The sequence below is a fragment of the Ranitomeya variabilis genome, chromosome 3, assembly GCF_051348905.1.
Source record: "Ranitomeya variabilis isolate aRanVar5 chromosome 3, aRanVar5.hap1, whole genome shotgun sequence".
In the NCBI taxonomy this organism is placed as follows: domain Eukaryota; kingdom Metazoa; phylum Chordata; class Amphibia; order Anura; family Dendrobatidae; genus Ranitomeya; species Ranitomeya variabilis.
In genome coordinates this window covers 710,974,732-710,997,101 of record NC_135234.1, presented here as the reverse complement: position 1 = coordinate 710,997,101, position 22,370 = coordinate 710,974,732, and the positions used below count along the sequence as shown (strand labels likewise).

Below are 22,370 nucleotides of genomic sequence, written 5' to 3'. Positions count from 1 at the left end.
GGCTTAAAAGGTGTTGTCCATCCTAGCAGGCTGACGGATTCCCCTTTAACTTATGCTGTCTTGCCGGCAGAGGCTGTAGGAGGCAAACAATGAAATTTTTAAAAAGAAACCCAATTGCAAAAAATGATTTTTGGCCCCAAATATATGCATTCGCGAGAGAAAAAAAAAAAAGTCCCCAAATGGTGCACAACCCAAACGCAGTGAGGACAGGACAAAAGCGCAGAGGACAGTGAACTTTTGTTGCCGGTGACATGAATAATACAAATGGTGGGAGTTATGGGTTAGCTTGCACGATAATGACAGTGTATAGGAGGCTGATATAGTATAAGAATGTTTTCTACCACTTCTCTACACGATGGGGGAAGCAGAGAAAAAACAATGGGTGCATTCAGCAAAGACATACCAGCACCGCCCGTTATTACCATGCCATTGTGGCGGCACGTGGAGCCCTCCGATTCCACAGCACATAATATATCATGTTCCTCCATGGGGAAGGTCCCTTCCAACAATCTGAACGCTCATACACCCACACTACAACAAGAGGAGGGACGAAACGGGGCCGATACCATGCGGGTATTCTACAGCAAAACTCCAGAGATGAAAATTTTGCACCAAATTGTGAATTTCTTCTTGCGGCCATGCTGCGGATTTGCCGCAGTTTTCACCTTTTGGATTTAGACGCCCCCATTGCAGGCCAATTCTCTTTGGCACTACTGCAACGTGCTGCAGAGTTTTCACATACAATTCCACAGCAGAAAATCTGCAGCGCAATAACTCCCTTTAAACAGCCCTTAAGGGCAATTACCTATGTTTCGAATCTCCAGCACAAGTCATTTTACGATGCGTATATTCCCACATTCAGTCACATCCACTTTGTGCGAGTGTCGTGTGAACATGGCTTAAGGCCGCCTGTACACATCCAGCATTCACGGTCTGGCCGCAGGTCTCCTGACCCAATCTCAACACCCTCAATAGGCATATATAATGCTGCTGCTTTCTGGGCAAGGAAACCGGGGACCGGTCTGGCCAGTTCAGTCGCACTGTGAATGTCCGATAAGTGAAGAGGGCCCAAAAGTCATCACACGTCTCTATTCCAAAAGAACCATTCTGCATCAGGCAGCTCTGTCCAACGGTAAATTAATATGTCCATATTAATTGACTAACTCCATTTGCATTCTTGTGGTAAAGTGCCAACTACAGTTCTGCAATTCTCTCCTTTAGAGATAAGTTGGCTGAGTGGGCAAGTATCCAAATCACATATGTGGTCAGGAGCCCACTGACCCGCACAGAGGAGGAGAAATGTACAATGTCTCCATTCAGGGTGACTGCAGATTTTTCTTAGGAGACCCGACAACCCCGTTAATATGTGGGGTTTGACCCCATTGCGGTACCCTTCTTAAGTTGAATTATCACAAAAGCCAAATGTTACGAAGATGCAGCTAGATCTGCAGTAATATGCCCAAGTCGAGGCAGAGGGTTGTGGGACATCATTCCTGTCACAGAATTTTCATTCTAGACGTTTTTTCTATGGCGTAAATCAGACTTAACAGGTTTCCTATTATCGCTGCTGTAAACAGAGGACTGGCCGGAGTGGGATCCGCAAATCTCAGCGGCTCTCTGATAATTGTTTCCTATTGATAGGACTATATAACTATGACACAATTCAGCTGGAGATTGTCACACATAAAACTTTACTGGGCCTGATCAATCTTACAATCGTTACAGGCAGGGTGGCACGGACGTGCCTACAGGTCAGATTTCCCTCCCATACTTGAGTCTGGCCACTGGTTCTTAGCACACAATACTATCAAAATACAGTAGTATTAATACAGTAGTATTAATGAAGTAGCAATTGAAACTGTGTGGAGGAATCACAAAAAAAAAAATATATATATATAATAATCACTAATATCTTATGTCCTGAACCAGTAGATACAGGACATAACCAGGAAGAAGAGTTCATAAGAACATTTGCTCCCAATTATCTGCTGGTGCAAAGAGGCCGGTAACACCTAGCAAAAAGACAAATCACAAGGTGGTTGGAGAGTTTATGCAGGCAAAAAACAAACAAACATCTAAACAAGCCAGTAAACGACTGTCGAAAAACTTGAATGAAGTCAACAGACCGAAATCCATGTCTAAACGTACATTAGACTATTCTGGATCACAAATAAGGCGTCCATGTGCTTGTCCCTTCATCCAGGGCAACTCAGGAAGCCCCCAAATTAGACTAATGTCATCCAAATCCATGGGTTTGGCCGATAGTCTAAGTGTATGAGGACCTCTTCACTTTCCACTAGTAGATGATATTGGGGGAGATAAGGATGCGGTATGTCAGATTTCGGACTGTAGATCCTTTTGTTCTCCCGGATACATGTCTGACAGTGGCTCTCTTTATAGAGAACACTGGAGCCCTCGGCCAAGCGAGCGCACCCATGTATGGGGGAGATCACTGTCAGCCGAACGGTAGACTGAATCATTGTTTGGCCGATCGCTATCTAAGGTGTGTGTGGACTTAAGGGGTAAAGCTGGCATTTATCGGAGGAAGGTAGAACCTAGTGGGGACCACCGGAGCGTCAGCACTGGAGGAGACTGAAGAGGCGATATGACGGCACATGTTCTGGAGGTGGTGGTGGGGTCTTCGGTGAATTGCATCCTGAGCCAACAAGGCATGTTTATTTCAGTCTAAATTAAGTAGGAAATTTTCAGATTACATTGTGAGAGTACCAACATTTCACAGCTACTTGCAGGCAATCACATCTTGCCATCCAGGTATATCCACTGGATTACACATGTTTGCAGGACCTGAGTAATTGTATATAAGGGTCTCTTGGTTTGTGTAAATGATCACATATGTGTGTAGTATACCTTTAAGAAAAGAGCAACGACATAAAACAGGTTAGGTAAGAAGCACCGGCATAAACCCGGCAGAACCAGTAAATCTTCAGACACAACATGCTGATAAGGACTGGTGGAGCGTAGACCACCAGATGTGAGTGTCATCCGCACGTCATCATTCCCACAAACAGCAGCCCACCGCATATATCACTGTAATGGCTGCAAAGAGGGAACTTCAAAGAGACGGGAACAGATTTTGGAGATCTGCACTGCAGATACAAACTGCTGATACATGAAGCCACGGGGAGAGGAAGACGAACCTACACTGTACGAAGTGCTGACAGGTCCCATAATTGTGTGGACATTGCATTCACTTCCCTATAGATCACACGCAGCCACAAAAATGCCTTAAATTGTGCCAGGCCATATTTTCCAAAATGAGTGCCAGCCAGAAGGCACTAAAACAGCAAGTCTGCATGAACCCCAAGCTGAAGTATGTCCCTACAAAGCAGCAGCCAGAGACAGACCCTTATAACGGCATCATAAGCAGTATGATCCGCAAACTAACTCATTAACAGTGCCCTATAAATAGGGAAAGGCTGCCTATATAAACAATGCTGCAACAGCTCTCCATAACCAGTGCCAGCCAGAGAGAGACCCTATAGGTTCTACCATGGAGTGACATGGTAAACAGACCAGCCACATATTGCCACCATAAACACCAAAAGAAGTAACTAGCCCTCCCAAACAGTGCCAGACACGGAGAGTCCACATGAACAGCTCTGTAAGTGGTTCATAAGATCCCCTAGAAACAGTACCAAAAATATGTTGCATCAAGTGTGCACACACAAAGGTTTGAAAGAGTTTAATAGGGTACTGCAATGGGGTCAAACCACATGCCAAACATAGCAATGGTATATACCTCATCCTCACAATGATCACAAATTAGTCTAAAAATGCAGAAAATGGATAAGAAAAAAAACCTGATTGAGAAGATGCTAATGTTTTGATATGAAACAGAACATGGGTTTCCAAGCTGTGGATCTATAGTTATTGCAAAATCACAATTCCCAGCAAGCAGTTCTTGCAAAACTACAACTTCTAGCATGCCCTGATAGCTTAGGGCCATGCTGCCGAAGCAAAACTACAGCTAAGCCTTGGGTTGGAAATCAATAGAGTAGGATTGTACACTTCCCCTGCTGTACTGGGGTCAATCTGCTGTGTGTTCGCTCATGCCAATGTGGGATCTGATCCTGCCTATAGATCTGGATGCCCAGGATCTCATCCCAGTCGGTGGAGGGAATCACAATAAGATCGCTATTGGGACAACGTACTATACGGCACCTCCACCAATGTGGTACAACATTTAGAGGTCCCCGATGGCCACCATTACCATACGTGGCATCAGTATATACTCTCCATGGTGTGATACAGTACATAAGGGAATGAGTGGGCACAGGATGCCAACAGCTACACAATACCAGGAGGGTATTGTGTAGTGACCTCCGCCGGCACACAGAGGAAGCAAATACCTAGCGACCATATATACTGTATATGGCGCAAACCTATCCTGCAGTCACGTACATTAGACAATGTCGGCCGTGAATGTACGGGGCTGCGGAATATGGTGGCGCTATACAAATGAACATTTCCATAAGAAACACACACACCAGGGCAATGTGGATGCTGCCACCCGGGAGCGGGCACATCAGTAGAGGTCAGCACAGCAATGTGAGGGCACAGCGCCACCACCTGGCCGGGGCATCACAAGGATGGACCGTACAGCCGTGCCCCCTCCCTGGTAAACACAAGCAGCATGGCAGCCCTCCAGCTGGCATCTTACCATATCCACGGGCACCGGGGATGACATCCTGACAATGACACAGGAGCGCGGAGCCGCTGAGCGGAGGAGGAGGAGGGCGATAGTTCCCGGTGAGCGTTATATCCAGAGCAGCAGAGGGCGCGGGGTCTCCGGGTGCAGGGGCAGCCTTGGCATGGGGGTGTGTGCCCCTCCGTACGATGTGGGCGCTCGGACGCTGCCCTCCCCCTGCACGGGGTAAAGTTTCACTCCAGGGGGTGAGGGGTTAATCAGCCGGAGGAAGAAGACAAATAACTCCTTGTCCCGAGCTAAAAATACCTGCGGGGAGGAGGACACCGCGTCACTGCCTCATCCCCGGGAGCTGCGTCACCCCCTCCGGAGCAGCGGCCACCGGACACAGCACCGACACGCCGCCCTCACTCGGCTCCCGCTCTCCCGCAGCCTCTTCGCTCCGTGCGGGATTTCACGCAGAGATCAGACGCTTCTCCTTCCTGTCATCGTCTCTCTGGCATAAACATGGCGGCCGCGGAGAAGAGGAGGGGCTTAGTTGCGAAAATCTTTTTGATCACGCCCACAGTATTAAAGAGCGTCGAAGTCAAGTCCCTTTTTCTTCAGTGCGCATGCGCCTCCTGCCTTTGGCTGTCGGGAGTTGTAGTCTCGTGATGTGATTGGGGAGAGTCGCGTTCAGTGGGAGCAGGAGGAGACCCTGTAGGTCAGTCGTGACACCAAGTGACGGGGGGAAATGATGGGGGGACAAGTGCCGCTGCGGCAAGCCGAGCGGTATCTGCAGAGTGTAGCTGAGGTCAGGAGTTACATGAGCAGCATTTCCCTCAGCTAGTGTTATTGGTCCATCATAGGGGACTGTAGAGAGAAAGTCATATATCCTACATGCACCGTCCTCAACTACCCATCAGCGTGGGCTGTGGCTATCTCCGATGAAGAGCCCCCGTAACCACAGAGAGACCCCTGTAATCAGAAAGCTCCCGTAACCACAGAGAGACCCCCTGCAACCACAGAGAGACCCCTGTAACCACAGAGAGACCCCTGTAACCACAGAGAGACCCCCGTAACCACAGAGAGACCCCTGTAATCAGAAAGCTCCCGTAACCACAGAGAGACCCCTGTAACCACAGAGGACCCCAGTAACCACAGACACCCCCGTAACCACAGAGAGACCCCTGTAATCAGAAAGCTCCCGTAACCACAGAGAGACCCCTGTAACCACAGAGAGACCCCCCGCAACCACAGAGAGACCCCCATAATCAGAGAGCTCCCGTAACCACAGAGAGCCCCCCGTAACCACAGAGAGCCCCCTGTAATCAGAGAGCTCCCGTAACCACAGAGAGCCCCCCCGTAACCACAGACAGCCCCCCGTAACCACAGACAGCCCCCCGTAACCACAGAGAGTCCCTACCGTAATCACATAGAGGCCCGTGTAACCACAGAGAGCCCCCTGTAACAACATAGAGTCCCCCCTTAATCACAGAGAGTCCCCCCGTAATCATATAGGGACCCCCGTACCCACAGAGAGCTCCCGTAACCACAGAGAGCCCCCAGTAATCACAGAGAGCCCCCCGTAACCACAGAGAGCCCCCCGTAACCACAGAGAGCCCCCCGTAACCACAGAGAGACCCCCTGTAACCACAGAGAGCTCCCTGTAATCACAGAGAGCGCCCCATAATCACAGAGAGCCCATCGTAACAACAGAAGAGCCCCCAGTAATTACAGAGAGCACTACGTAATCACAGAGAGCCCCCCCCCCCGTAATCACAGAAAGTGCCACATAATCACAGAGCCCCACTGTAACCACAGAGATCCCCAGTAACCAGAGAGAGCCCTCGTAACCACAGAGAGCACCCCATAATCAAAGAGAGCCCCTGTAACCACAGAGAGCGCCGCCGTAATCGCAGAGACCGCCTGTAGAGCGCCCCATGATCAGAGGGCCCTGTCATCACTGAGAGTCCCCCGTAATCACAGAGAGCTCCCCGTAAACACAGAGTCCTCCATAATCACAGAGTGCCCCGTTATCACAGAGAGCGCCCTGAAATCAAAGAGAGCGTCCCGTAACCACAGAGACCACCCCGTAATCGCAGAGAGTGCCCCGTATTCACAGAGAACGTTGCAAAACTACTGATGGCGCCCCGTAATCACAGAGAGTCACCTATAATCCTGAAGAGCGCCCCGTAATCACAGAGAGCTCCATAATTACAGAGAGCACCCTATAACCACAGAGCGCACCTCGCAATCACAGAAAGTGCCCATGTAATCACAGAGAGTACGCCGTAATCATAGAGCGCCACATAATCGCAGCCCCTCATAATCACAGAGTGCCCCGTAATCACAGAGCGCTTCGTAATCACAGAGAATGCACCGTCATCGGAGAGAGTGCACGGTAATCAGAGTGTTCAGTTATCAAAGAGAGTACACGATAATGACAGAGAGCGCTCCATAATCACAGAGAGCTCCTCCACAAGCACAAAAAGTGTGTCGTAAACTAATCACAGAGTGTGTGCATAAGCACAGAGAGCGTACTGTAATCAGAGCGTGCCCAGTAATCGCAGAGAGCACTCGTAATCACAGACCATGTGCCACAATCACAGAGAGCACACCGTAATCAGAGCGTGCCCAGTAATCGCAGAGAGCGCTCGTAATCACAGACTGTGTGCCACAATCACAGAGAGCGCACCGTAATCAGAGCGTGCCCAGTAATCGCAGAGAGCGCTCGTAATCACAGACTGTGTGCCACAATCACAAAGAGCGCTCTGTAATCAGAGAGTGCCCAGTAATTGAAGAGAGCGCTCGTAATGCCAGACCGTGTGCCACAATCACAGAGAGCACACCGTAATCAGAGCGTGCCCAGTAATCGCAGAGAGCGCACTGTAATCAGAATGTGCCCAATAATCGCAGAGAGCGCTCGTAATCACAGACCGTGTCCCACAATCACAGAGCGTGCACCGTAATCAGAGCGTGCCCAGTAATCGCAGAGAGCACTCATAATCACAGACCGTGTGCCACAATCACAGAGAGCGCACCGTAATCAGAGCGTGCCCAGTAATCACAGAGAGCGCTCATAACCACAGACCGTGTGCCACAATCACAGAGCACACCGTAATCAGAGCGTGCCCAATAATCGCAGAGAGCGCTCGTGATCAAAGACCCTGTGCAACAATCACAGAGAGCGCACCGTAATCAGAGCATGCCCAGTAATCGCAGAGAGCGTTCGTAATCACAGACCGTGTGCCACAATCACAGAGAGCGCACCGTAATCAGAGCGTGCCCAGTAATCGCAGAGAGCGCTCGTAATCACAGACCGTGTGCCACAATCACAGAGAGCGCACCGTCATCAGAGCCTGCCCAGTAATCGCAGAGAGCACTCGTAATCACAGACCGTGTGCCACAATCACAGAGAGCGCACCGTAATCAGAGCATGCCCAGTAATCGCAGAGAGCGTTCGTAATCACAGACCGTGTGCCACAATCACAGAGAGCGCACCGTAATCAGAGCGTGCCCAGTAATCGCAGAGAGCGCTCGTAATCACAGACCGTGTGCCACAATCACAGAGAGCGCACCGTCATCAGAGCCTGCCCAGTAATCGCAGAGAGCACTCGTAATCACAGACCGTGTGCCACAATCACAGAGAGCGCACCGTAATCAGAGCGTGCCCAGTAATCGCAGAGAGCGCTCGTAATCACAGACCGTGTGCCACAATCACAGAGAGCGCACCGTAATCAGTGCGTGCCCAGTAATCGCAGAGAGCGCTCGTACTCACAGACCGCGTGCCACAATCACAGAGAGCACACCGTAATCAGAGCGTGCCCAGTAAACGCAGAGAGCGCTCGTAATCACAGACTGTGTGCCACAATCACAGAGCACACCGTAATCAGAGCGTGCCCAGTAATCGCAAAGAGCACTCGTAATCACAGACCGTGTGCCACTATCACAGAGCACACCGTCATCAGAGCGTGCCCAGTAATCACAGAGAGCGCTCATAATCACAGACCATGTGCCACAATCACAGAGAGCACACCGTAATCAGAGCGTGCCCAGTAATCGCAGAGAGCACTCGTAATCACAGACCGTGTGCCACAATCTCAGAGAGCGCACCGTAATCAGAGCGTGCCCAGTAATCGCAGAGAGCGCTCGTAATCACAGACCGTGTGCCACAATCACAGAGAGCGCACCGTCATCAGAGCCTGCCCAGTAATCGCAGAGAGCACTCGTAATCACAGACCGTGTGCCACAATCACAGAGAGCGCACCGTAATCAGAGCGTGCCCAGTAATCGCAGAGAGCGCTCGTAATCACAGACCGTGTGCCACAATCACAGAGAGCGCACCGTAATCAGTGCGTGCCCAGTAATCGCAGAGAGCGCTCGTACTCACAGACCGCATGCCACAATCACAGAGAGCACACCGTAATCAGAGCGTGCCCAGTAAACGCAGAGAGCGCTCGTAATCACAGACTGTGTGCCACAATCACAGAGCACACCGTAATCAGAGCGTGCCCAGTAATCGCAGAGAGCACTCGTAATCACAGACCGTGTGCCACAATCACAGAGCACACCGTCATCAGAGCGTGCCCAGTAATCACAGAGAGCGCTCATAATCACAGACCATGTGCCACAATCACAGAGAGCACACCGTAATCAGAGCGTGCCCAGTAATCGCAGAGAGCACTCGTAATCACAGACCGTGTGCCACAATCTCAGAGAGCGCACCGTAATCAGAGCGTGCCCAGTAATCGCAGAGAGCGCTCGTAATCACAGACTGTGTGCCACAATCACAGAGCACACCGTAATCAGAGCGTGCCCAGTAATCGCAGAGAGCACTCGTAATCACAGACCGTGTGCCACAATCACAGAGAGCGCACCGTAATCAGAGCGTGCCCAGTAATCGCAGAGAGCGCTCGTAATCACAGACCGTGTGCCACAATCACAGAGAGCGCACCATAATCAGAGCGTGCCCAGTAATCGCAGAGAGCGCTCGTACTCACAGACCGTGTGCCACAATCACAGAGAGCACACCGTAATCAGAGCGTGCCCAGTAATCGCAGAGAGCGCACTGTAATCAGAATGCGCCCAATAATCGCAGAGAGCGCTTGTAATCACAGACGTTCTTCCGTAATCACAGGGATTGCATCATAAACAAAGATAAAGCGTGCCTGATACGCAGTTTCAGCCACAGAGCGCCCTGTAATCACAGAGCGCCGTACTCACAGAGTGTGCCATAATCACAGAGCGGTCCCATGCCAACTCGATGATGTATATTATAGATGATCGTTAGTGAGTCTCTATAATGTGGATCTATAGTAAATCCAACAACCGAAGGACGTAGTGTTATATAATTGAGGGGTTTTTAAAAATGAATTGTGACAGCTGGTTGATATAAATCCTGATTATATTGATAATTAATATTTTTTGATATGCAATATATGATGACTTATTTTATATTTTTATCCCTTATAAAACATGTGGAGAACATTGATTTAATACTTTTTCTCACCTTTTTATCCAATCATTTTGGGGAACCCATGGTCAGTTCAGGGTTTAGATACCTGCATGTTATTGTTAAAATCATTTTTTATTTATTTATTTAACTCACTTATATGGCGCCATTAATTCCCCAGCTCTTTACAGACATTATCATCTCTGTCCCCGATGGGGCTCACAATCTACATTCCCTATCAGAATGTCTTTGGAATGTGGGAGGAAACCGGAGAACCCAGAGGAAACCCACGCAAACACGGGGAGAACAGAAATCTCATGTACACATATTTTTTTTTTTTGTCATCAGTATTTTGTGCTTGCATGTTTTTTTTACACAATGGGGCATGTCACTTCTTTCTCACGCATTGAAATAAATGAGTGGGAAAAAAAACCCCTGAAAAAACGCACCAAAAACGCTGGTATCAGGTATTGCTGCATTTTTTGTGCCAAAACTTGATCCTATACAATTGGACTTTTTTTTTCAAAAGCACAAGACAAACCAAGCAAAACATGCTTTATTTCTGCAGCTTCTTTCTTACCAAGAGATCAGGGTTTGCTGTAGAAAAAAAAACGCTGAAAAAACACCTAGTGTGCACCGTATTTTCCGGCATATAAGACGACCCCCAACTTTTCCATTTAAAATATAGAGTTTGGGATATACTCGCCGTATAAGTCAGGGGTCATCTAATGCCGGGTGTTGTCTTATACGGCGTGTGCTGAGCTCTGCGGTCGCCGCATATGGTGCGGGGAGTGGTCCCGATGATGAGGTGCCTCACCGGGAAGGTGTAAGTGAATCAAGCCCACCCTTGTATCCTATTACTTCCTTCTTTCACCCGTCTGGCCCGCCCTTCTCTGCCTCTCAAATCTCGCAGGGATGGAATTGAAGCGGCGCATGTAAGTGAGATACATTACAATTGGTCTGCAAAGGGAAGTTTTCTATTGATTATATATTATAGGTCTTTTGATTGGGACCTTCTGATGTCCTATCGGGCTGAATCAAAAGCTTTATGAATTCTCTAAAGTACTCCATTTTGAGAATTCATTATAGCCCCAGCCCCCTGAGGAAGCCTGTATATGCGAAACTTGTTGAGGTGGCTATATTTGTTTCTCTTAATGGCGTTAGTGTAACCTATTTGCAAGAAAGATATATCATTGATTAATGTCAGCGTCAGCTAGAGTCATGGACTGCAGCAGTGACTTCAGGTAGGACTGAATAGTTAGTTCAGTGTTACTGACTGAACACAGGAGGTTCCCAATATTAGGAACCATTGCTGAGATGGGATTTACATAGGTTCACATCAGTCATTTTATTTTAATTATAGTCCACTTCTTAAATTAAGAAGAATAAAAGTCAAGTTTTAGTGTATGCCTTAAACAGGGTTTATTTACCCCTCTGGGGTAATTTGGTATTTGTAATCTCAGAGTGTACCCCATAATCATAGAGAGCAAGCAAAATCAAAGAGAGCGACTGAAATTACAGAGCGCACCTCGAAATGCCAGAGAGCGACCAGCAATCTCAGAGAGCGACCCGCAATCTCAGAGAGTGCCATGTAATCAGGGCCGGAATGGCAATTGGGCAGTTCTGGCATTTGCTAGAGGGGCCGCCCCCTGCCGTGGGCCGCCCCCTCTGCAGGAGCCCCTTTCATGTGACAGTACAGGAGCCGCTCAGGAGAAGGAGGCACGGCCTCAACTGCTCTTTTCATGCAAACATCAGCAGGGACAGGAGTCAGCAGTCAGGAGGAAGAGTGGAGGTAAGCTGGGCTGGGGGCAGGGAGGCATTTATTCCCGGGCTATCTCTCCCAGCTCCTGCTCATGGCCGGGGATAATTTGCATACCTCTCCTAGAGGCCGCACCTGACACACCTGCTGTCTGTAGCACCCAGCCAATGAAATCAAGCAGGGGAGCTACAGAAACCAATGGGAGGAGGTGGGCGGGGCCAGTGCTGTGAGGAGAACAAGATGATGGAAGATTCCAGCGCTGAGCTCCTCCAATAGCAGCTGCAGCGTTCCCTCTTCTGCTGTATCAGTGCTGGAGGATGCAGGGCTGAGGGTGAGAGGATCAGTGCTGGAGGATGCAGGGCTGAGGGTGAGAGGATCAGTGCTGGAGGATGCAGGGCTGAGGGTGAGTGGATCAGTGCTGGAGGAGGCAGGGCTGAGAGTGAGTGGATCAGTGCTGGAGGAGGCAGGGCTGAGGTGAGAGGATCAGTGTTGGAGGAGGCAGGGCTGAGGGTGAGAGAGGATCAGTGCTGGAGGATGCAGGGCTGAGGGTGAGAGGATCAGTACTGGAGGAGGCAGGGCTGAGGTGAGAGGATCAGTGCTGGAGGAGGCAGGGCTGAGGGTGAGAGGATCAGTGCTGGAGGAGGCAGGCCTGAGAGTGAGAGGATCAGTGCTGGAGGAGGCAGGGCTGAGGGTGAGAGGATCAGTGCTGGAGGAGGCAGGGCTGAGGGTGAGAGGATCAGTGCTGGAGGAGGCAGGGCTGAGGGTGAGGATCAGTGCTGGAGGAGGCAGGGCTGAGGGTGAGAGGATCAGTGCTGGAGAAAGGCAGGGCTGAGGGTGAGAGGATCAGTGCTGGAGGATGAAGGGCTGAGGGTGAGAGGATCAGTGCTCTAGGATGCAGGGCTGAGGGTGAGAGGATCAGTGCTGGGGGATGCAGGGCTGAGGGTGAGAGGATCAGTGCTGGGGGATGCAGGGCTGAGGGTGAGAGGATCAGTGCTGGAGGATGCAGGGCTGAGGGTGAGAAGATCAGTGTTGGAGAATGCAGGGCTGAGTGTTATGATCCTTAGTGGTTGAGGATCACGAATTACTCCAGCTAAGTAACAAACATAGGACAAGCTCTAGGGAGGTGGCAAACTGGACTGACCGCAAATCTGAACCTATCCAAACACACTAGAAGTAGCCGGTGAACGTGCCTAAAAAATTCCTAGACGTCTCGAGCCAGCCTGAGGAACTAACTACCCCTGGAGAGAAAGAAAGACCTCTCTTGCCTCCAGAGAAATAATCCCCAAAGATATAGAAGCCCCCAACAAATAATAACGGTGAGGTAAGAGGAAGGCACATACACAGGGGTGAAAACAGATTCAGCAAATGAGGCCCACTAATACTAGATAGCAGAAAATAGTAAAGGGTCTGTGCTGTCAGTAAAAAACCCTTACAAAATATCCACACTGAGATTCACACCAACTAACGGTGTGGGGGGAGAAACTCAGTCCCCTAGAGCAACCAGCAAGCGAGGAGATCACATCCTAGCAAGCTGGACAAGAAACATGAATGCTGATAATCAAAAAATGAACGGACAAAAACTTAGCTTGTCTTGGAGAGGCTGGGAGCAAGGTAATCACAAGGAATCTGAAGAGCACTGAATACATTGATAGCAGGCAAGGAACTGAGTATCCAGGTGGGCTAAATAGGAAACCAACCAAGGATAACGAACCAGCTGATGAAGCAACCTGCAGAGGACAACACTACCCAGTACCGCTTGTGACCACTAGAGGGAGCCCAAAAATAGAGTTCACAACAGTACCCCCCCCCCTTGAGGAGGGGTCACCGAACCCTCATCACGACCCCCAGGGCGATCAGGACGAGCTGCGTGGAAGGCGCGAACCAAATCGGCCGCATGAACATCAGAGGCGACAACCCAGGAATTATCCTCCTGACCATAGCCCTTCCACTTAACCAGATACTGAAGTCTCCGTCTAGAGATACGAGAATCCAAAATCTTCACCACGTACTCCAATTCGCCCTCGACCAGCACCGGAGCAGGAGGCTCAACAGAAGGAACCACAGGTACCACATACCTCCGCAACAAAGACCTATGGAACACATTATGGATGGCAAACGATGCCGGGAGATCCAAACAAAAAGACACCAGGTTAAGGATTTCCAAGATCTTATAAGGACCGATGAAGCGAGGCTTAAACTTATGAGATGAGACCTTCATAGGAACATACCGAGAAGAGAGCCACACCAAATCCCCAACACGAAGTCGGGGACCCACACCGCGGCGGCGGTTGGCAAAGCGCTGAGCCCTCTCCTGTGACAATTTCAGATTGTCCACCACATGGCTCCAAATCTGCTGCAACCTATCCACCACAGAATCCACCCCAGGACAGTCAGAAGACTCAACCTGACCCGAGGAAAAACGAGGATGGAAACCAGAATTGCAGAAAAAAGGCGAAACCAAGGTAGCAGAACTAGCCCGATTATTGAGGGCAAACTCGGCCAATGGCAAAAAAGTCACCCAATCATCCTGATCAGCAGAAACAAAACATCTCAAATAAGTCGCCAACGTCTGATTAGTTCGCTCGGTTTGGCCATTAGTCTGAGGATGGAAGGCCGACGAAAAAGACAAATCAATGCCCATCTTAGCACAAAAAGTTCGCCAAAACCTGGACACAAACTGGGATCCTCTATCAGACACAATATTTTCAGGAATGCCATGCAAGCGAACCACATTCTGAAAAAATAGAGGAACCAAATCGGAGGAGGAAGGCAGCTTAGGCAAGGGCACTAAATGGACCATCTTGGAAAAACGATCACACACCACCCAGATGACAGACATTTTCTGAGATACTGGCAGATCCGAAATAAAATCCATGGAAATGTTCGTCCAAGGCCTTTTCGGGACAGGCAAAGGCAAAAGCAAACCGCTGGCACGAGAACAGCAAGGCTTAGCCCGAGCACAAATCCCACAAGACTGCACAAAGGAATGCACATCCCGCGACAAGGAAGGCCACCAGAAGGACCTAGCCACCAAATCTCTGGTACCAAAAATCCCAGGATGACCCGCCAACACCGAAGAATGAACCTCGGAAATAACTCTGCTGGTCCATCTATCCGGGACAAACAGTCTCTCTGGTGGACAACGGTCAGGTCTATCCGCCTGAAATTTCTGCAGCACTCGTCGCAAATCTGGAGAAATGGCAGACAAAATCACTCCCTCTCTGAGAATACCAGCCGGCTCAGAAACTCCCGGAGAGTCAGGCACAAAACTCCTAGAAAGTGCATCAGCTTTCACGTTCTTCGAACCAGGCAGGTATGAGACCACGAAGTTGAAACGGGAGAAAAACAACGACCAACGAGCCTGTCTAGGATTCAGGCGCTTGGCAGACTCGAGGTAAATCAGATTTTTGTGATCAGTCAGGACCACCACACGATGTTTAGCTCCTTCGAGCCAATGTCGCCACTCCTCAAATGCCCACTTCATAGCCAACAACTCCCGATTACCAACATCATAATTTCGCTCGGCAGGCGAAAACTTTCTTGAAAAGAAAGCACACGGCTTCATCACAGAGCCCTCAGAGCTTCTCTGCGACAAAACAGCCCCTGCTCCAATCTCGGAAGCATCAACCTCGACCTGGAAGGGGAGAGAGACATCTGGCTGACATAAGACTGGAGCTGAAGAAAACCGGTGCTTATGCTCCCGAAAGGCCTCCACGGCCGCAGGAGACCAATTAGTCACATCAGAGCCCTTCTTGGTCAAATCCGTCAAAGGTTTAACCACACTAGAAAAATTAGCGATGAAACGATGGTAAAAATTAGCAAAACCCAAGAACTTCTGAAGACTCTTAACAGACGTAGGCTGAGTCCAGTCATGAATAGCCTGGACCTTGACTGGGTCCATCTCCACAGTAGAAGGAGAAAAAATAAAACCCAAAAAGGAGACCTTCTGTACTCCGAAGAGGCATTTTGAGCCCTTCACAAATAAAGCATTAGCACGCAGGACCTGAAACACCATCCTGACCTGCTTCACATGGGACTCCCAATCGTCAGAAAAGACCAAAGCACTGAAAGGATCAGTGCTGGATGATGCAGGGCTGAGGGTGAGAGGATCAGTGCTGGAGGATGCAGGGCTGAGGGTGAGAGGATCAGTGCTAGAGGATCAGTGCTGGAAGATGCAGGGCTGAGGGTGAGAGGATCAGTGCTGGAGGATGCAGGGCTGAGGGTGAGAGGATCAGTGCTGGAGGATGCAGGGCTGAGGGTGAGAGGATCAGTGCTGGAGGATGCAGGGCTGAGTGTGAGAGGATCAGTGCTGGAGGATGCAGGGCTGAGGGTGAGAGGATCAGTGCTGGAGAATGCAGGGCTGAGAGTGAGAGGATCAGTGCTGGAGGATGCAGGGCTGACAGTGAGAGGATCAGTGCTGGAGGATGCAGGGCTGACAGTGAGAGGATCAGTGCTGGAGGATGCAGGGCTGAGGGTGAGAGGTTAGTGCTGGAGGATGCAGGGCTGAGGTTGAGAGGATTAGTGCAGGAGGATGCAGGGCTGAGAGAGGATGCAGGGCTGAGAGTGAGAGGATCAGTGCTGGAAGATGCAGGGCTGAGAGTGAGAGGATCAGTGCTGGAGGATGCAGGGCTGAGAGTGGGAGGATCAGTGCTGGAGGATGCAGGGCTGAGGTTGAGAGGATTAGTGCAGGAGGATGCAGGGCTGAGAGAGGATGCAGGGCTGAGAGTGAGAGGATCAGTGCTGGAGGATGCAGGGCTGAGAGTGGGAGGATCAGTGCTGGAGGATGCAGGGCTGAGGGTGAGAGGATCAGTGCTGGAGGATGCAGGGCTGAGGGTGAGAGGATCAGTGCTGGAGGATGCAGGGCTGAGGGTGAGAGGTTAGTGCTGGAGGATGCAGGGCTGAGGTTGAGAGGATTAGTGCAGGAGGATGCAGGGCTGAGAGAGGATGCAGGGCTGAGAGTGAGAGGATCAGTGCTGGAAGATGCAGGGCTGAGAGTGAGAGGATCAGTGCTGGAGGATGCAGGGCTGAGAGTGGGAGGATCAGTGCTGGAGGATGCAGGGCTGAGGTTGAGAGGATTAGTGCAGGAGGATGCAGGGCTGAGAGAGGATGCAGGGCTGAGAGTGAGAGGATCAGTGCTGGAGGATGCAGGGCTGAGAGTGGGAGGATCAGTGCTGGAGGATGCAGGGCTGAGGGTGAGAGGATCAGTGCTGGAGGATGCAGGGCTGAGGGTGAGAGGATCAGTGCTGGAGGATGCAGGGCTGAGGGTGAGAGGTTAGTGCTGGAGGATGCAGGGCTGAGGTTGAGAGGATTAGTGCAGGAGGATGCAGGGCTGAGAGAGGATGCAGGGCTGAGAGTGAGAGGATCAGTGCCGGAAGATGCAGGGCTGAGAGTGAGAGGATCAGTGCTGGAGGATGCAGGGCTGAGAGTGGGAGGATCAGTGCTGGAGGATGCAGGGCTGAGGTTGAGAGGATTAGTGCAGGAGGATGCAGGGCTGAGAGAGGATGCAGGGCAGAGAGTGAGAGGATCAGTGCTGGAAGATGCAGGGCTGAGAGTGAGAGGATCAGTGCTGGAGGATGCAGGGCTGAGAGTGGGAGGATCAGTGCTGGAGGATGCAGGGCTGAGGGTGAGAGGATCAGTGCTGGAGGATGCAGGGCTTAGCGTGAGAGGATCATTGCTGGAGGATGCAGGGCTGAGGGTGAGAGGATCAGTGCTGGAGGAGGCAGGGCTGAGGGTGAGAGGATCATGGCTGGAGGAGGCAGGACTGAGGGTGAGAGGATCAGTGCTGGAGGAGGCAGGGCTGAGGGTGAGAGGATCAATGCTGGAGGATGCAGGGCTGAGAGTGAGAGGATCAGTGCTGGAGGATGCAGGGCTGAGGGTGAGAGGATCAGTGCTGGAGGATGCAGGGCTGAGGGTGAGAGGATCAGTGCTGGAGGATGCAGGGCTGAGGGTGAGGATCAGTGCTGGAGGAGTCAGGGCTGAGGGTGAGAGGATCATTGCTGGAGGATGCAGGGCTGAGGGTGAGAGGATTAGTGCTGGAGGATGCAGGGCTGAGGGTGAGAGGATCAGTGCTGGAGGATGCAGGGCTGAGGGTGAGAGGATTAGTGCTGGAGGATGCAGGGCTGAGGGTGAGAGGATCAGTGCTGGAGGATGCAGGGCTGAGGGTGAGAGGATCAGTGCTGGAGGATGCAGGGCTGAGGGTGAGAGGATCGTGCTGGAGGATGCAGGGCTGAGGGGAGAGGATCAGTGCTGGAGGATGCAGGGCTGAGGGTGAGAAAGGGGCTCAGGCCTGTGTGTGCAACCACTAACAATGGAGCTGAAATCCCTTGCTCCTAGAATGTAATGTCACATGAAGAAATCCAGCTGCCTGCAGAAAGGGGTGAGTATATAGGTGTGTGCTCAATATGTAAAGTGTGTATTTGTGCAAGTTATGTGTCTGTAGTTTGTGTAGGTGTATATATATATATATATATATATATATACTGTATATATATGTACTGTGTGTGTATATATATATACAGTATATATGTATATATATGCACCCTATATGTCTGTATATGTACTGTGTATGTATATATATATATATATATATATATATACATATATATATATACACACATGCACTGTATATGTGTGTGTATGCCCACCCTTAATTTCTGTAACTTGCATTTTACTGCCCTGTGTTGCAGTTTTGTGGAAACAAGTCTATTTTTAACTCCTTCGCGCCATGCGCCGTACTAGTACTGCGCTGCCGGCACTGCATTTGTGCCAGCAGCAGTACTAGTACGGCGCACCGATCACCACGGGCTAACGCTGAGCGCCGCGGTGATCGGGTGCGGGTGTCAGCTGTATATGACAGCTGACACCCCGCAGCAATGCCCACGATCGGCGCTAGCGCCGATCGCGGGCATTTAACCCCTCTGATGCCGCTGTCATTAGTGACAGCGGCATAGAGGGGGATCGCGCAGGGACGGGGGCTCCCTGCGCTCTCCCACCGGAGCAACGCGATGAGATCGCGTTGCTCCGGTGATCCGGAAGGAGTCCCAGGATCCAAGATGGCCGCGGGACTCCTTCCGGGTCATAAAATGACCTGGCTTGCCGGCGCCTGCAAGAGCTGCTGAGAGCAGGCGCCGGAAAGCCACCTAAGGTTGCCTGTCAGATCGTTGATCTGACAGAGTGCTATGCACACTGTCAGATCAACGATCTGATGTAATACAGTGATGTCCCACCCTGGTCCAATAGTAGAAAGTAAAAAAAAAAAAAATCCCCAAATAAAGGAAAAAAAAAACATTTCCCAGTAAATCCATTTATTTATGTGAATTAAAAAAACAATAAAAGTACACATATTTGGTATCGGCCCGTCCGTAACGACCCGCTCTGTAAAACTATCCCACTAGTTAACCCCTTCAGTGAACACCGCAAAAAAAAAAAAAAAAAACAAGGCCAAAAAACAAGCTTTATTATACAGGCGAACAAAAAGTGGAATAACACGCGATCAAAAAGACGCATATAATTAACCATGGTACCGCTGAAAACGTCATCTTGTCCCGCAAAAAAAAAGCCGCCATACAGCATAATCAGAAAAATTAAAAAGTTATAGCTCTCAGAATAAAGCGATGCAAAAAGAATTATTTTTTTTATATAAAATAGTTTTTATTGTGTAAAAGCGCCAAAACATAAAAAAATTATATAAATGAGGTATCGCTGTAATCGTACTGACCTGAAGAATAAAGCCGCTTTATCAATTTTACCACACGTGGAACGCTATAAACGCCCCCCCCTAAAAGAATTTCAGGAATTGCTGGTTTTTGTTCATTCCGCCTTCCAAAAATCGGAATAAAAAGCGATCAAAAAATGTCATGTGCCCGAAAATGTTACCAATAAAAACGTCAACTCGTCCTGCAAAAAACAAGATCTCACATGACTCTGTGGGCAAAAATATGGATAAATTATAGCTCTCAAAATGTGGTGATGCAAAAACTATTTTTTCCAATAAAAAGCATCTTTTAGTGTGTGACGGCTGCCAATCATAAAAATCCGCCAAAAAAACGCTATAAAAGTAAATCAAACCCCCCTTCATCACCCCCTTAGTTAGGGAAAAATAATACAATTTAAAAAAAATGTATTTATTTCCATTTTCCCATTAGGGTTAGGGTTAGGGCTAGGGTTAGTGTTATGATCCGGTGGTAGGATCACCAAACTGACCTGATAGGTAAACCAGAATATTAGGACGAGCTCTGGGGATGTGGAAACTATACTGACCGCAACACTGAACCTATCCAATACACACTAAAGGCAGCCGTGGAGTGTTACCTAAAAATCTAGACGCCTCGTCACAGCCTGAGGAACTAACTACCCCTAGAGAGAAAGCCAAGCCTCACTTGCCTCAGAGAAATGACCCCAAAGTTTAGACAGCCCCCACAAATAATAACGGTGAGTTAAGGGGAAAACACAAACGTAGTAATGAAAAACAGGTTTAAGCAAATGAGGCCCGCTAAAGCTAAATAGACTGAAGATAGCAAGGGATCTGTGCGGTCAGTACAAAAACTATCAAAAACTATCCACGCAGAAAATACAAGAACCCCCACACCGACTCACGATGTGAGGGGCGCACTCTGCACCCCAGAACTTCCAGCAAGCAAAAAATCACATATAAGCAAGCTGGACTGAACTCATCATATAATGAAACATATTTTCAAGAGAAAAATGAGCAAACAAGAACTAGCAAGACTTAGCTTCTCCGGATGGAGACAGGTCACAAGGAAGTCCAGAGAGATCAGAACCAGTACTGAATACAACGACAGCAGGCAACAAACAAAGGTGCAGGTGGAGTTAAATAGGAACCAGCAAAGCAGGAAATGAGGCAGCTGAGCCCATCTCCAGACCCGCAGTATCGCTAAAGGCCACCAGAGGGAGCCCAGACGGAATTCACAACAGTACCCCCCCTTGAGGAGGGGTCACCGAACCCTCACCAGAGCCCCCAGGCCGATCAGGACGAGCCGAATGAAAGGCACGAACCAAATCGGCCGCATGGACATCAGAGGCGACAACCCAGGAATTATCCTCCTGACCATAGCCCTTCCATTTAAGTCTACGTTCACATTTGCGGTGTGTGCCGCAGCGTCGTCGCCGCAACGCACACAGCAACAAAAACGCAGTAGAAACGCATAGTATTTCGATGCATGCGTTCAACGCATGCGTCGAAAAACGGTGCGTTTTTTGGAAACGCAGTTGCGTTTTGATGCGTTTTGACCAAAAAACGCTGCGTTTTTCGACGCATGCGTTTTCCTACAGTGAGTCATTCTTCATCACCCAAAAAAAACAAAGTGTGTACACACTAGATAAGGACCACCAATGGCTAGAAGAGGGTTGGTGTAATGTAATTGTGTATAAATACCCTGGCAGAGATGAATTCCTCCCATTTTGCTGGTATTCATGATGGAGCGTCCCATGGACAGTATCTACATGGATATGGAGATGGAATTTGCCTTGGCTAATGCCTATGCTGTCGCCTGTTTTCATCAAAGGGAAAAACGGAGATGGAGTCGTCGCCGCTTTTGGATACACCCTATCGTGGAAGTCCGGGAGAGCCGTGGAGCATACCATTGCTTGTTTGGCGAACTGAATGACAACCTGGAGAAATATTTCGAATATACCAGGATGTCTCAGGACAGCTTCCGCTATCTTCTGCGTCGGGTGGAAGGATCCATTAGCAGGCAGGACACGCAGCTCCGGAGAGCTATTTCCGCAGAGGAACGGCTGCTGGTGACTCTACGGTACGTAGCTGTTTGAATGACAGTGATATGTTCTTCCCTTTTTTTTTTTTTTTTAATTTTTGGCGGGTTTGGTATGGTCAATGTACTTTTTTTAAATTGCAATGTACTTTAATGTAATTTCTTTATCTTCTTGGCAGTTTCCTGGCTACCGGAGAGACCTTGAGATCACTTCATTTTCAATTCCGGATTGGAGTCTCCACTCTCTCCGGAATTATTGCTGAGACATGTCACGCTTTGTGGGATAATCTCCGGGAGGAATTTTTACCCGTCCCTACAAGCGAAATCTGGGAGGCCAACGCACAGAAATTTGAGCAAGTGTGTTCTTTTCCAAACTGTATTGGCGCGGTGGATGGAAAGCACATTCGGATTACCAAGCCTGCGAAAAGTGGTTCCCTTTTCTACAATTACAAAAAATACTTTTCAACTGTGCTCATGGCAATTGCCGGTGCGGACTGCCGTTTTCTCGCAGTGGACATTGGTGCGTTTGGCCGTGACTCACGGACATTTAAGGAGTCGGATATGGGCCAAAAATTATATGGCAACAATTTTAATTTCCCCCAGCCACGACCTCTTCCCCACACCGAAAGCCCTGCGATGCCATTTGTTGTGGTTGGGGATGAGGCATTCCAAATGTCTGCCAACCTATTGAAACCCTACTCCAGTCGGGGCTTGGACCATACAAAAAGGGTTTTCAATTACAGACTGTCCAGGGCCAGAAGGACTGTGGAGTGCGCCTTT

At 49.6% G+C, this 22,370-nt stretch overlaps 1 protein-coding gene across 1 annotated transcript in view; it reads right to left on the bottom strand.

The window, feature by feature from the left end:
- UBL3 (ubiquitin like 3) overlaps positions 1-5,184 on the bottom strand; it is a 141,668-nt gene extending 136,484 nt beyond the window's left edge. Inside the window, exon 1 of the mRNA XM_077298277.1 lies at positions 4,682-5,184. Within this exon, the coding sequence (XP_077154392.1) occupies positions 4,682-4,708 (27 nt within the window). The 5' untranslated portion in view covers positions 4,709-5,184. The remainder of the gene's footprint in view (positions 1-4,681) is intronic.
- Positions 5,185-22,370: the final 17,186 nt, after the last annotated feature.